We start from the raw sequence: 12,721 nt of genomic DNA, 5'->3' as shown, positions 1-12,721 counted from the left end.
CCCTGGATCGCCATACTATCAATTTCCCTATCTACTAACCTCACTTCTCCTTTTCAACATCTTAGACATGAACTCTGAAAGCTTTAGTTTTCGCAATGTGCCCGTCGGCCTTCATGTAAGGGATATCCAGCTTCTCAGCCCATCGGTCCATTATTTCTATTGGCGCCGAGGGCGGTCGCCACTACCGCATCCATGGATGTCAACACCGCGCGCGTGCAATGCACAGGCTGCCTGAAATAAAAAGGACTGTGCCCCATCCTTCTCCTCATGTACGAGTGGACCTGCGCTGAGCTTTGGCGGTGCATTTCCACCTGATGCCTTGTGCTCTGCGTCAAGCTGAATGACAGCTCTGAACGCGTGGAGTCAGGGTCTATTCACATAGGCGCAGCTCCACACTCTTCCATGTCTCCATCCTGAGCCCTGCAGGGCGGCAGCTCCACTCGCGCGAATTGCCATGGACGGCTCATTACCCAGCTAGCATTTGTCACATGTATAGGAATCGATAGTTGCGGAGCTTCGGAGGCAGCGGTGGCTTGAACAAGTAGTCTCTAGGTACTGTCAAGCCTCAACATGTCTGCCCGACCACTTGAACAAACTCTGCCGTTCACGTTTGGAGAGTGACCAGATGGTTGATGACGCCACCTTCCTAATACTCACTGCGTACGTGTCTCAAACAGCGCCCAGCCCTGGGGCCAGTAGTCAAATATCGACGCATGCCCATGTACATGCAGAAGCTCCTCCACATTTGCCAATATTCCCCCGTGAGCCGCCATCGATTACTCGCGCCCCCTTTCGGTTCTTGCCGAATAGATCGATAGTGCTCGTGTTTCAACTGTAGTCACACACCCTTTCGCTTCCTCAGCGAGCCGGCCTCTGCCGCCCAGTCCACTATTCGCTACCCTATACGAAGAGGGTTTGCATCGGGTGGGGTTTCAAAAAGCGTCAACCTCCCACTTGCCTTGCCTGCTACGTAGTACTGTTGGCGCGAAGTTGCAGTTGAAAGTTGACCTGTTCGCGCTGTTCAGGGTCCAAGTGCCGAACCTGCGAACCCTACTCCGAACACTCCGCTTCCTGTAAGTCTAATCCTTTTCTGTACCGTAGATCATCATCCCAGGGTGCGCATCCTGAGGCCGAGGTTGGCGAACAGTATCCCAGCCCGTCGTCACACCGCAATTCAAGTACTAACAGTGAATTGTGCGAGTAGAGAGGATCCACACGGCAGACGGTCTCTTATCGCATGCGCGGATTTCTTTGTCGCTAGGACTGCACCACCATCTTAGAGCCCCGCCGTTCCAGCGAGTCAGGACTTAGGCGGACATAAGACTGCAACCAGAGGTCTAACGAAGGGGATTCGCCTTTTTCTAGCCATGTCCCAAGTCGCTTCGACTCCACCATCCAGGGCATTGCCACCCGTTCCAGCCGACCAAGAAGCCTACAGTGCGCACCGTCCCGCCTCGAACGGCTCAAGTGGTTTCCAGCAGCGCAAACCCCCCGCCGTGCGCCACTCGTCAACGCCCTCTTTCAGCATCACCGAGCACCACGACACAGCAGGCGGACGCGACTCGAGACAGTCCGGGTCTTCTTTCAACCAAAGCTCCGACGGCCACTCAAGAACGCCCTCGCGAGAAACACCAGACATCGAGCACAGATTCTCGGGGAGCTCGATTCCACCCGCACAGGACATTCCCTTCAAGCGACTGCATATTAGCGACGGCTCGTACGGGAGTCGATTCTCGCACATCGCGGAGATGGACGTCGCAAACGCACACGACGAGACGGACCATATATATACTCCCCAAGAGCAATACCGGCCCGTATCCTACCCGAGCCAACCAACCCCGCCGGCTGCAACATATCCTCCCCGCGAGACCGCACAATCGCCGAATGGCGGCTCCCAGCACTCGTCGAATAACAGCGGGCGCAACAGCTACTTTAACAGCCATGCGCAGGAGGGCGAGCTGCAAGTCCCGCGCAGCACGGTTCCAAGACCCAACTCGGCATACACACTCGGCTCAGAGCTGAACATGCGAGGTCGCACAGAATCCCCGCGCCTCTCTGTGGTTGGGACCCCATCACCTAGCGGATCACCAAACCCTTACGCCCGCCCCGTATCAACGAGCCGCCGCTCCCCCGACTTTAGACCCGAGTCGTCTTACATTGATCTGACCAACCTCCCGTACAACCAGCAAATCGCTCCTGCGACAAACTTTGGCAATGCAGGTCTGCGAGGCGTTGTGGGGCAGAATGCTTCCCTACTCGACGAGAAGAAGACGTTGGAAATGTACAGGGCAAACGTCAAGAAGACACAGGATACTGCCGTGCAATACGAGTTTGCGCTGTTCATGATACAAGTGGCCCGCGAGGTTCTGGCGACAGAAAATAGCGGTGTCGATCACGGCATGAACCCCACAGAGTTGCTGAAGGAGGCACGACAGATTCTCCAAAGGTTAGCCGACCGCAGCTATCCTTTCGCGCAGTACTACCTCGCCGATGGGTACGCGTCCGGTCTATTCAATAAGGACAAGCCGGACCATGATCGTGCATTTCCCCTCTTTGTAGCTGCTAGCAAACACGGCCATGCTGAATCAGGGTTCCGTGCCGCACTTTGCTACGAGTTTGGCTGGGGCTGCCGTAAAGACTACGCTAAGGCGGTTCAATTCTACCGTGCTGCTGCGTCCAAGAATCATCCTGGAGCTGCGACACGACTCGGAAAGGCTTGTTTGACAGGCGATATGGGTCTCCAGAACAAGTACAGAGAAGGATTGAAGTGGTTGAAGCGAGCCACCGAGTCGGCCGACTTCCAGTACAACATTGCGCCGTATGAGCTTGGTTTGCTGCATGAGACGGGCTTCGGAGACGACATTTTCAAGGACGAGGTGTACGCAGTACAACTATTCACACAGTCTGCCGAGTTGGGCCATCCGCTGGCCGCTCTGAAGCTGGGGGAAGCCTACGAACATGGCCTATTGCGCTGCCCTAAGGATGCTGCGCTTTCTGTTCACTACTACAACTGCGCTGCTCAAGCCGATATCCCAGAAGCCATGATGAACCTCTGCGCCTGGTACATGGTTGGTGCCGAGCCTGTCCTGGAGAAGGACGAGAACGAGGCGTACGAATGGGCTAAGAAAGCTGCAGAGCATGGTAAGTCTGTCGATACCAGCACGAAGTACATCCTACTAACTAGATCAGGTCTTCCAAAAGCCGAGTATGCCTGCGGATACTTTACAGAGATGGGCATTGGCTGCCGAAGAGATCCCCTAGAAGCAAACGTCTGGTATGTCAAAGCCGCAGATTCCGGCGACGAACGGGCAAAGCAGCGCCTCGCCATCATCCAAGCTGCGGCATCCGGGCAATCGCACGTTCCAGCAAGCAACAATGTCACTGAAAAGGGAAAACTCAAGAAAGAGAAGGCCAGCAAAGAGAAGGATGGTAAAGAGAAGGACGAAAACTGTGTGGTAATGTAGAAGAGGCGTGTTGTGCTGGCTCCTTCCATTTCTCCTATACCCTATTCGCGTTTGTTTATTTTCTTATTCGCACGTGCTCGCGGTGGTCATTGCAGCCGTTCCACGTGAGCATTGCGATAATCTTTCTAATACGGGGTTGTGCATATACGGCGTTTGTGGTGCATTGTCCTTTGCATACCGCCGCTTGGAACTGAGCGTCGAGGTCTTGTTAGCATACCTGGTGGAGGCAGGTCGACACTATTGCATCGTTTCGTCATGTCATAGCATGTCAGATGGAGTTACATCTCGTAAAAGCTGAGGTGGATAAAGTGGGTAATGGCATGATGCATCGTAATGACTTTCCATAGCTCAGAGCTTGACTCAACTCATTCATAGACCCAGACGACTGCAAGCAGGTTGTTTCTGTTCAAAGACTTTCTGTTCAGTATTTGGGACTATATTTATTGCTATTGCAAGTTCATAGCCCTCGTTTCGACTAAAGATGAGTATTCCCTGGATACGATATTAGCTGGCACAGACAGCAGCGAACGGCAGCTGATTCCAGCACCAGATGTCAATTCAGCACGGGTTTCGACGGCTTTGTTGCTCCGAACGCGTCTCGTGACAGCGCGGTTGCCATAAAAGCGCCGATTGGCCAATGTCTGCAGCATCTTACGTAGCTTTACCTCACGACTATCCGTTCTTGTCCGGCCCTTGCGGTACTCTAGATATGCGGATTCCACGGTACGCGTGCGTAACAGATACGTATTGACTCAACCAGGCAGGAATGCGCCTCGAAGTGAACGTACATGCAAAGGGCGCGTGGCTTGTGCTATACGGGTTGTCTGCATGGCCTTGGCAGGTGTTCCTGGTGGACTCGCTTGTTGCGCTTCCCCAGACCGTGGCTAGCCGCTACCCGAATGGGTAGGCATGATGCACGTTGGCGGCTGAGGGATCCACCTGCACGCCTTAGACTGACTACATATGTAGGGCGTGCGATAACTGATAGCTGATAGCTAACTCCGATCAAGTGAGGTTTAAAGGCTTGGACTCTCAAACATTCAAACTCTCTTAAATCCACCCGTGGACTCATCCACAGACTTGTCATCACTGTCTACGTTACGTCGAAAGTTGATACAGGGGAACAAAGAAGAATTTGGGGACGAAGTGCAAAGAAGTTTTGAGACTGAACCGTAGACCAAGATGTCACCACCTTCAGCAGTCGAAGTCTCCGCGGTTTCGGATACGTCTGGAGTTACTATCCCAAACCCGTTGAGTGCGCCGGTTCTGAGCAACGAGATTCTTGGAAGAAGAAAGAAGACGACTGCGGCTCAATGGGGTGTGGCAGCGCCATCGGACACGGCAAACTTCAGACTCAAGTCCCACGATCATAAGCCCAAAGCCAAGCGATGGAGTCGTAAGTTCTTACCATTTTCAATCTGCATCTTCTCGACATGGGATGCCAGACTGACTATGATGTCCAGATATCATGACCAATGAAGCGACGATCCGGAAAGGCAACTCTCTCAAAGAAGCAGCAAAGTATCTTGGCACACCCGGCATCATATCCCTCGGCGGCGGTTTACCATCTAGCGAATACTTTCCATTCGAAGAGTTATCGATCAAAGTACCCAAGGTTGGGCATTTCTCAGAAGCCGAGACTAGGGAGTCTGGCGTGACTATCACAGCAGGCAAACATGACCTTGCGGAGAACAAATCCAACTTCGACATTGCTACTGCGTTCAACTATGGCCAGGGATCTGGCTCAGCACAGCTTCTCCGCTTCATGACTGAGCACACTGAACTGATCCACGACCCGCCCTACCAAGACTGGAAGTGCACCATGACTATCGGAAGCACATCCGCGACCGACATGTGTCTTCGTATGTTCACCCGGCCAGGCGATATGATCCTATCCGAAGAATACACCTTCTCGGCCTTTGTTGAGACCGCGCGACCAATGGGCGTGCGCGTCTGCGGCGTCCCCATCGACAACGAAGGTCTCCTACCCGACGAGATGGACTCTCTTCTTACAAACTGGGACCAAGCAGCCCGTGGCGCACGAAAACCCCATCTCCTCTACACAGTTCCCACAGGCCAGAACCCCACCGGTGCCACGCAAAGCGCAGAGCGCCGGCACGCCCTCTACAAAGTCTGCCAAAAGCACGACATCCACATCCTAGAAGACGAACCCTACTACTTCCTCCAAATGCAACCCTACACCGGAGCCAACGCGCCTTCCATCCCACCACCAGCATCCCACGCCGACTTCATCAAATCTCTCGTACCCAGCTACCTCTCCATCGACACTGACGGGCGGGTAATCCGCTTCGATTCCTTCTCCAAAGTAATCGCACCAGGATCGCGAATCGGCTGGATCACCGCACCCGCCGAAGTCGTAGAACGGTATTCCAAACACGCAGATGTGTCGACTCAGAACCCCGCTGGCATGTCCCAACTCATCTTATTCAAACTGCTAGATGAACACTGGGGCCATGCAGGCTATCTCGACTGGCTCATCCACATGCGTATGCAATACACGCACCGAAGGGATATCATCCTAGCTGCATGCGCAAAATATCTTCCTACGGAAGTCATGTCCTGGAAACCGCCCATGGCGGGTATGTTCCATTGGATGCAGGTCGACTTTAGGAAACATCCTAGTTACCCTGCGAAGAGCATTGAGAGTATTGAAGAGGGTATCTTTATGCGCGTTATTGAACATGGGGCGTTGGTTATGAGAGGAAGTTGGTTCTATGCGGATGCGGAGGAAGAGCACGATACGCTGTTCTTTAGGGTAACGTATGCGGCGGCGCCGGGGGAGAAGATCGAGGAGGGGATTAGGAGGTTGGGCGAGGCGGTTAGGGAGGAGTTTGGGTTGGGCGCGTATGCTAAAGGGGAGTGAGGAGTTGAGGTGGCTTAGGTGAATGCAGTTTTGCATCGAAGGGGCTATTGCCTTGTGATATAGCGGGACATTTCTTTCTGTATATATGCCTCTGCTTCAACCAAGGCTGTCAACGCCTCATATGTATCCCTGGTATTCTTACACATGTCCAATTCCTAGACCTCTCTATTGTGATATCCTCAGCCTATTGCGCAGTCCTCAGTCCATTGCAATGCCCTCCCTTTTATACCTTCTCTCTCTTTTGCTCCTCTACGCCGCAAATGTCCCGCTCAGTTGATAAAGTTGACGCAAAAGAAGTGCAGCAATAAACTTCCAAAGACGAAATCCGCAAACGCCCGCTCGTGCGAGATGTTCTCAAAATGCACCTTGTTCTCCGAGTTTGTCTGGATGCGCAGCGAGGCTGTGAGGACGAATTGGCCGACTGTTGCGCTGAAGCCGGAGAGGAAGGCGTTGAAAGGCTGTGTTTCCATGTACGTTAGCGAGTAATTCATTTAACATTTCTTCCACTCTCATCGTACTCCAGATGTAGGGATCGTGGGAATTGGACGTATGACAGGAGAATTAAGGACGTACAAAGTTTCCAACCAAGACCACGTAGAGGAATTGCAGAGCACCGACGATGACGAGGAAAGCGAGGAAGGTATCGAGCAGCTTGGTTCGCTGGGGTGTCTTGTCGACGTATTTGTTCCATATCCCTTGCGCAATGGCAGCAGCGTCTGTGTTGTTTGCTTTGCTTGAGCGAGCAGGTGCTGATGGGGTAGCTGTTGTAGTTGTGGATGTAGCTGGGGCGCCGGTTGGGGCGGTGGTGCGCTGTTTCGGTGCCATTTTCGTGAGGTCTCGAGGATGTGTGTCGAAACTTGTGGTGTTGGAAGTGGAATGGGGAGATGACGCGCTGTGGTGATGCTGCTGCCGCTGCTGGATAGCTTGAGGCCAGATGTTCGTACATGGTCCGAGCTCTGGGGCACGACGACCGACCGCGTCGGCGGTTCGGTGTCCTTCGGGTGTCCGTTTGGATCCCCGCAAATGATGGCATGAACTTGGCCCAGCCTTCCTTCTTTCTCAGCATTCTACGAGAAACTTCTACATCCTCAGTTACTTCCTTCAGATCCCACAAATTCACGCGACTGCCCGAATACCATTCTACGAGGCACACGGTTGATTGACAAAACACGACGCGACAATGGTACGTGATCACCAATTGCTGTCACGCGCGAGTCATGGTGTAGAATGGATGCTAATTGGAGGTTCAGGGCTCTCTCGGAAACATCGCTCTCATTCTGGGTGCTCTCACTGCTGGTGGCGGTATCACCGGCTACGTGAGGACCGGATCTATCCCATCGGTCGTCGCTGGATGCACTGTCGGACTTCTGGTATGACTTCACATCACATGCATCAGCAACCTGCGCGCATCTGACAAACAACAGTACATGCTCGGTGGCTACCGTGTCAACAGCCGCGCAGCGTACGGTGTTGAGTTGGCTCTTCTTGCTTCCGTTATCCTCGCTGGCAGCTCTATTCCTCGAGCAATGAAGTCTGGCAAGCCGCTGCCTATTGGTTTGAGCATTCTCGCGACCTTTGGCCTGTGGACTTTTGGAAACGCGTACATGAACAAGGCTCGTGTATAAGCACTACCAGAAAGATGACACGAAAAGCAGGCAGCGCGTCGTGCGATGAAAAGTGTACCATAACTTACGATGTTGAAATACGAAGCTTGACTGGATGAGAAAACGGATCCTACTGCGCGAATACTCCCCCTCGAGTTACTAATCGACGTGTAGATCCACAAACTGGATACTAAGTCAGGGTAGTTGATTATCTCAACGTCCAGAGATCTCAACGTTCTTACAGGCTCCCCACACGTTTGAGTTCGCTAATGATCCCGGGCTATCTGGAAGAATGCACCGCCATCCACACAATACCGACGAGGCAACAATAGAAGCTCCCCACCAATCTATATCCCGGCTCTGCGTCGCGTGCCAACTGCCGTCGCTTATCCAGGGTCTTGCAAGTCTTAGCGTCATTCAGTAACACTGCATGAGCGAGTACTGGATATCGCGAGTATTGTTCCGGGTCACAATGCGGTTCCAGCTCATCAAAATTGATAGAACCAAGTTTCATTGACCAATCGTACCAGGTCAACACCTGACTCTGACTATCAACCTGCCATTTCCATCAGTGTACTCAGGCTGAACCCTATCCGCGAGGCAGAAGCTACAAAGCGATCATCCTGGTGTACGCAGTCCGTCACATATCGTAATCCCGAGTACAGTGATTGGTGGTTCGATATGACCTCCCAAAGCCTTTCTCCAACATTTTCATCTAAGACATACCAGAGGAATGAAAGCAAATTACAGATTGACGAGATCGAATCATGTCCCCGCATGGCTCGTGGCTCGCTCTGTGGCCACGATAAATGTTGGAGTTGGCCGCATAAAGAGTTGGGAAAGGCCTACTGGGTGACAGTCAAGAACGTATAGCTACGCCCATCTATCCACATATCCCGCCACTATGCGCTACACCCAGCTTATTGGCAGTGCTGCTGCACTTGCTGGTTATGGTGAGTTCAATGTCCGCCTTAGCCGTTGATACTGACAGAACGAAGCTTTTGCTCAAGAAGGTGAGGCACAGTCTACTGTTGTCTACGATGCAGAAACGAAGATCAGTTACTCGACGCACACGGAGCCTGAGACAGGGATGACGTTTGGTGTTGCTCTTCCGAAGAACGTTACAGACCCGTATGATGCCATCGTCAGAATCACGGCGCCAATTGCCAATCAGTGGGTCGGCTTCTCATGGGGTGGCAATATGGTCTGGAATCCATTGAGCGTTGCTTGGCCTAACGGTCAATCCGGGACGATATCTGCTCGCTTCGCTTTGTATGATGCATACCCAGGTTGACGATGACGATTCTAACATCCCACAGTGGTATTGCTTTACCGCTTGGATACGATGGCGCCGAGCACAGCTACCTCAAAGGCACAAAGACAAACGCTACACACTGGACAGTCAACGCACTGTGCAAAGGCTGCACTGGATGGCAAAACAACGAAGATGAAAGATACGCATTGAATGGCACCGGTACAACACAATTTGCCTGGGCCTACGGTGTCTCTTCGGTCGAGGACCCTGCCAGAAATGATTCTGCATTCAACGTCCACGCGGCCTGGGGAAAATGGATCCACAATCTGGACGCTGCACGCATCGAGAATTTTGATTCTTTGGTCAATGCTAATCTGCTGACGGCACCCATAGCAAGTCCTTCCGCTGACCCGACCACCGTCGTAACAAGCGTCGTACCGTCTGCAACGTCAAAGCCAGCCGCGCCTGCTGCCATTCCAGCCTCGTGCTCCGGTGCCGGTAATCCCACATTCCAGGGTAGTCTCGCAGCCGGATGGAAGGCCACAAAAGTCGCGGGAGGCTTGACTGCCCCTCGTAGCATTCAGTTTGACGGTGTAGGAAACATGTTAGTAGTTCAATCTGGTAAAGGTATCTCGTACCATAAGATGGGTGCGGATGGCTGTGTTACCTCTACCAAGATGCTGGTCTCGCAGAACAACCTAAACCACGGCATTGCGATGAGTCCCGACGGAAAGACGCTCTATGCCAGTTCCATGACTCAGGCTTACTCCTGGCCATATGATGCTGCTGCTGGGACACTGGGAACTCGAACAACGATCATTACTGGCATGTATAACGGCGGCTCTCATTTGACCCGCACTCTTGCCCTCGCACCGCAGAATCCGAATCTATTAGTTGTCTCCCATGGTTCGAATGCCAACATTGACTCTGCCACGTCGGACCCCAAGACTGCGCGTGCCATTATCAAGGTCTTCGATCTGTCAAAGATTCCAAGCGGAGGCTACAACTACGTGTCCGGAGGATACAATGCTGGCTACGGTCAGCGTAACGACGTGGGAATCTGTTTCGACAAGAACAACATGTAAGCCTCACTTGTACGAGCGCGCGTGATGATACTAACAATGCTACAGGCTGTGGGGCGTAGAGAACAGCGGCGACGACTTCAAGCGCAACGGCAAAGACATCCACTTCAACAATCCTGGCGAGAAGATCCATTACATGGGAGACGTGACCAAGCCCAACAACAACTGGTACGGCTACCCGTCCTGTTTCACCGTCTGGCAGCCCAGCGACTTCACGGACAAGGCCTTCAAAGTAGGCGATTGGTTTGTCCAACAGCCCAGCACAAACATGAACGACGATACCTGCGTTCAGACTGCCACAGCCCCCAAGCTTACCTTGTTCCCTCACTCCGCACCCATCGACTGCAAGTTCGACGCCGACAGCACGACTATGTATGTGACCTACCACGGTAGTTGGAACCGCACACCCGTCACCGGATTCAAGCTCGTCGCTGTGAAGTTCAAGATCGGTGCAGACGGCAACTACACCCCGGTTGAGCCTCTTACTAGTACCACGGCCGCTCAGGATATCTTTTATAACCCGGCTGTAGAGAAGTGCCAGGGCAATGGACCGAGCTTCAGCTCTGGGTGCTTTAGGCCTGCGGGCTTGGCGTGGGATTCGCAGGGGAGATTGTTCATGACCAGTGATACATCGAGCAATGGGGAGATTTGGGTGCTGGGCAAGTCGTAGAGGATGGGGTGACATTCCCAAAGCGTCATGCTAGAGAGTCGATGAGGAGCAGGCGATATGTATATACAGTTGGTGTAGTCACACAGTCGTTTCTAGGTCGCCATTTTCAGGCAATGGGAGGTACCGGTTTACTCGGTCCTTGCGACTAAGGTGCAAAGTGCTAGATTTGCTTCCATCCCGTCGTCCTTCAACACATCGTCAGCGTCCCACTAACTCGAAATACGCGACCCAGAGGTATACATCGACTCACCCAAAGTATCAATCGCAAGCGAACTCATGAGGTAGCTACTGGCTCGTTGTTCTGGGTGTCGCGCAACCATGGTTCGCATACCGGGCACGTGGCAGATATTTATCGGGAAGCGGCGTTATATAAAGCACAGCGATATTTGACTTCTTTACCTACACCTACAGTCCTCAGCTCGACTCACTAAATTCGACAACTATTGTACATCACCGCTACCCGCAAGACACTCGCAGCTTCCGACACCCATACACAGCCTCCAGCCATGTCCGATACGAACAATCACGCGCCATGCTACTTCATGGAGCTTCCGACTGAGTTGCGCCTGTTGATTTATCGCTACGTTCTTCCTGAGGTCGTTAAACCCAATTATCAAACCCAAGTCCATGCCGCTTCTATTCTACGAGTTAATCATAAGGTCAATCAAGAGGCTTCTTCTGTGTTGTATGGAGAGACTCAATTCCATGCGTACATATCGCAAGATAGCATCCAGCTACAAAATAAGTTATGGTGGCGGCGTAGGGAGTCCAGAAGCCTCTCTATGATACTTTCGCCGTCAGCCAGATCCATCCGCCATCTTACCGTCCACGTCAATCTTCGGAGATGGTCCGATGTTCATTCTGATCTGCATGGAAGGGGCATCAGTGATGATGAATACGAAGCCTATAAGGCGAGGGATAGCGTGCGGAAATTTATCGACTTCTTTACATCAGGAAATACATCGCTGAAGTGGCTGGAAGTTAGGCCCACTCTGGAAAACTACTGCAGATGGTCTGAGGAAGACATTATCGCAGCGGTCTTTGTGGTTATAGGACCTTTCGAAGCGCTGAGCAACATCAAAACAGCAACATTGGTGGACCTAAATTACACAAGATGCGATAGACATGGTACCGAGCGTCACTCAGCCATCGCTAGCCTCCATACCAATCAGCTTTACGGTCGACTTCGAGAGGAGTGGCTCTCTTCCATCACAGAGTCCAAGCCAGCCCCGGGACCCACGGACAACGAGCAGGGAAAGGTTGCGTACGGCGTTATCGAGAGAGTTCTTCAACTGATATATCGGGCAATGCCATATGCGGTGCGATGTACTTACAGTTCGATCAATCGCCGCATGGATGGCCTCGAGCTCCCGTTTCACTCCGCCCGCGTTGCCTACGAAAACGGCGATGTCGAGACTTTGGTAGCAATCAGAGAAGCCATCAGGGTGGAATGGGTCAAATTACAACCCCGGCTGTCGTGCGAAGCATCTGCCATCTCGCAGTCAATCTACGACGTGTTCAAAACCAGGGATATCGTAGAACTGTCTGAGTCAAATCCACGCGTCGTGCCATCAGAGACTAAGACGTCAAGTCCCGTTTGTACGATGGATGAGCTAATGGACTGGGACTGGTCGGAAGTTAAATGCGGGGTCCCCAAGCACGGTGAACCTGGCGTTACCATTAAGGAGGATAGTTGGAGGATCTACATCTACAAGGGCGATAAAATGTGGACGCGTCTGAAGACACCGCAGGCGGTACGAGA

The 12,721-nt window shown here is 52.6% G+C and overlaps 5 protein-coding genes across 5 annotated transcripts; 4 read left to right on the top strand and 1 right to left on the bottom strand.

The window, feature by feature from the left end:
• Nucleotides 1-1,367: 1,367 nt before the first annotated feature.
• On the top strand, nt 1,368-3,464 carry J4E93_004300 (uncharacterized protein; the record flags this gene model as incomplete). Its single annotated transcript, XM_049342228.1, has 2 exons — nt 1,368-3,141; nt 3,190-3,464. 2 exons carry the CDS (start codon nt 1,368-1,370, stop codon nt 3,462-3,464), a joined length of 2,049 nt encoding a protein of 682 aa, XP_049200380.1.
• A 1,182-nt stretch (nt 3,465-4,646) lies between these two features.
• J4E93_004299 (uncharacterized protein) lies at nt 4,647-6,348 on the top strand (the record flags this gene model as incomplete). Its single annotated transcript, XM_049342227.1, has 2 exons — nt 4,647-4,860; nt 4,928-6,348. 2 exons carry the CDS (start codon nt 4,647-4,649, stop codon nt 6,346-6,348), a joined length of 1,635 nt encoding a protein of 544 aa, XP_049200379.1.
• Nucleotides 6,349-6,617: 269 nt separating this feature from the next.
• Nucleotides 6,618-7,173, bottom strand: J4E93_004298 (uncharacterized protein; the record flags this gene model as incomplete). Its single annotated transcript, XM_049342226.1, has 2 exons — nt 6,618-6,806; nt 6,922-7,173. 2 exons carry the CDS (start codon nt 7,171-7,173, stop codon nt 6,618-6,620), a joined length of 441 nt encoding a protein of 146 aa, XP_049200378.1.
• A 355-nt stretch (nt 7,174-7,528) lies between these two features.
• On the top strand, nt 7,529-7,973 carry J4E93_004297 (uncharacterized protein; the record flags this gene model as incomplete). The annotated part of the gene is made up of 3 exons (XM_049342225.1): nt 7,529-7,531; nt 7,599-7,718; nt 7,773-7,973. The coding sequence occupies 3 exons, from the start codon at nt 7,529-7,531 to the stop codon at nt 7,971-7,973; spliced, it is 324 nt and encodes a 107-aa protein (XP_049200377.1).
• Nucleotides 7,974-8,856: 883 nt separating this feature from the next.
• On the top strand, nt 8,857-10,959 carry J4E93_004296 (uncharacterized protein; the record flags this gene model as incomplete). The annotated part of the gene is made up of 4 exons (XM_049342224.1): nt 8,857-8,905; nt 8,951-9,224; nt 9,272-10,288; nt 10,338-10,959. The coding sequence occupies 4 exons, from the start codon at nt 8,857-8,859 to the stop codon at nt 10,957-10,959; spliced, it is 1,962 nt and encodes a 653-aa protein (XP_049200376.1).
• Nucleotides 10,960-12,721: the final 1,762 nt, after the last annotated feature.

The sequence above is a fragment of the Alternaria ventricosa genome (assembly GCF_023758065.1).
Source record: "Alternaria ventricosa strain BMP 2768 chromosome Unknown scaffold_6, whole genome shotgun sequence".
Classification (NCBI taxonomy): Eukaryota; Fungi; Ascomycota; class Dothideomycetes; order Pleosporales; family Pleosporaceae; genus Alternaria; species Alternaria ventricosa.
The sequence above is the reverse complement of the archived record's forward strand: the minus strand, read 5'-3'. Positions and strand labels throughout refer to the sequence as shown.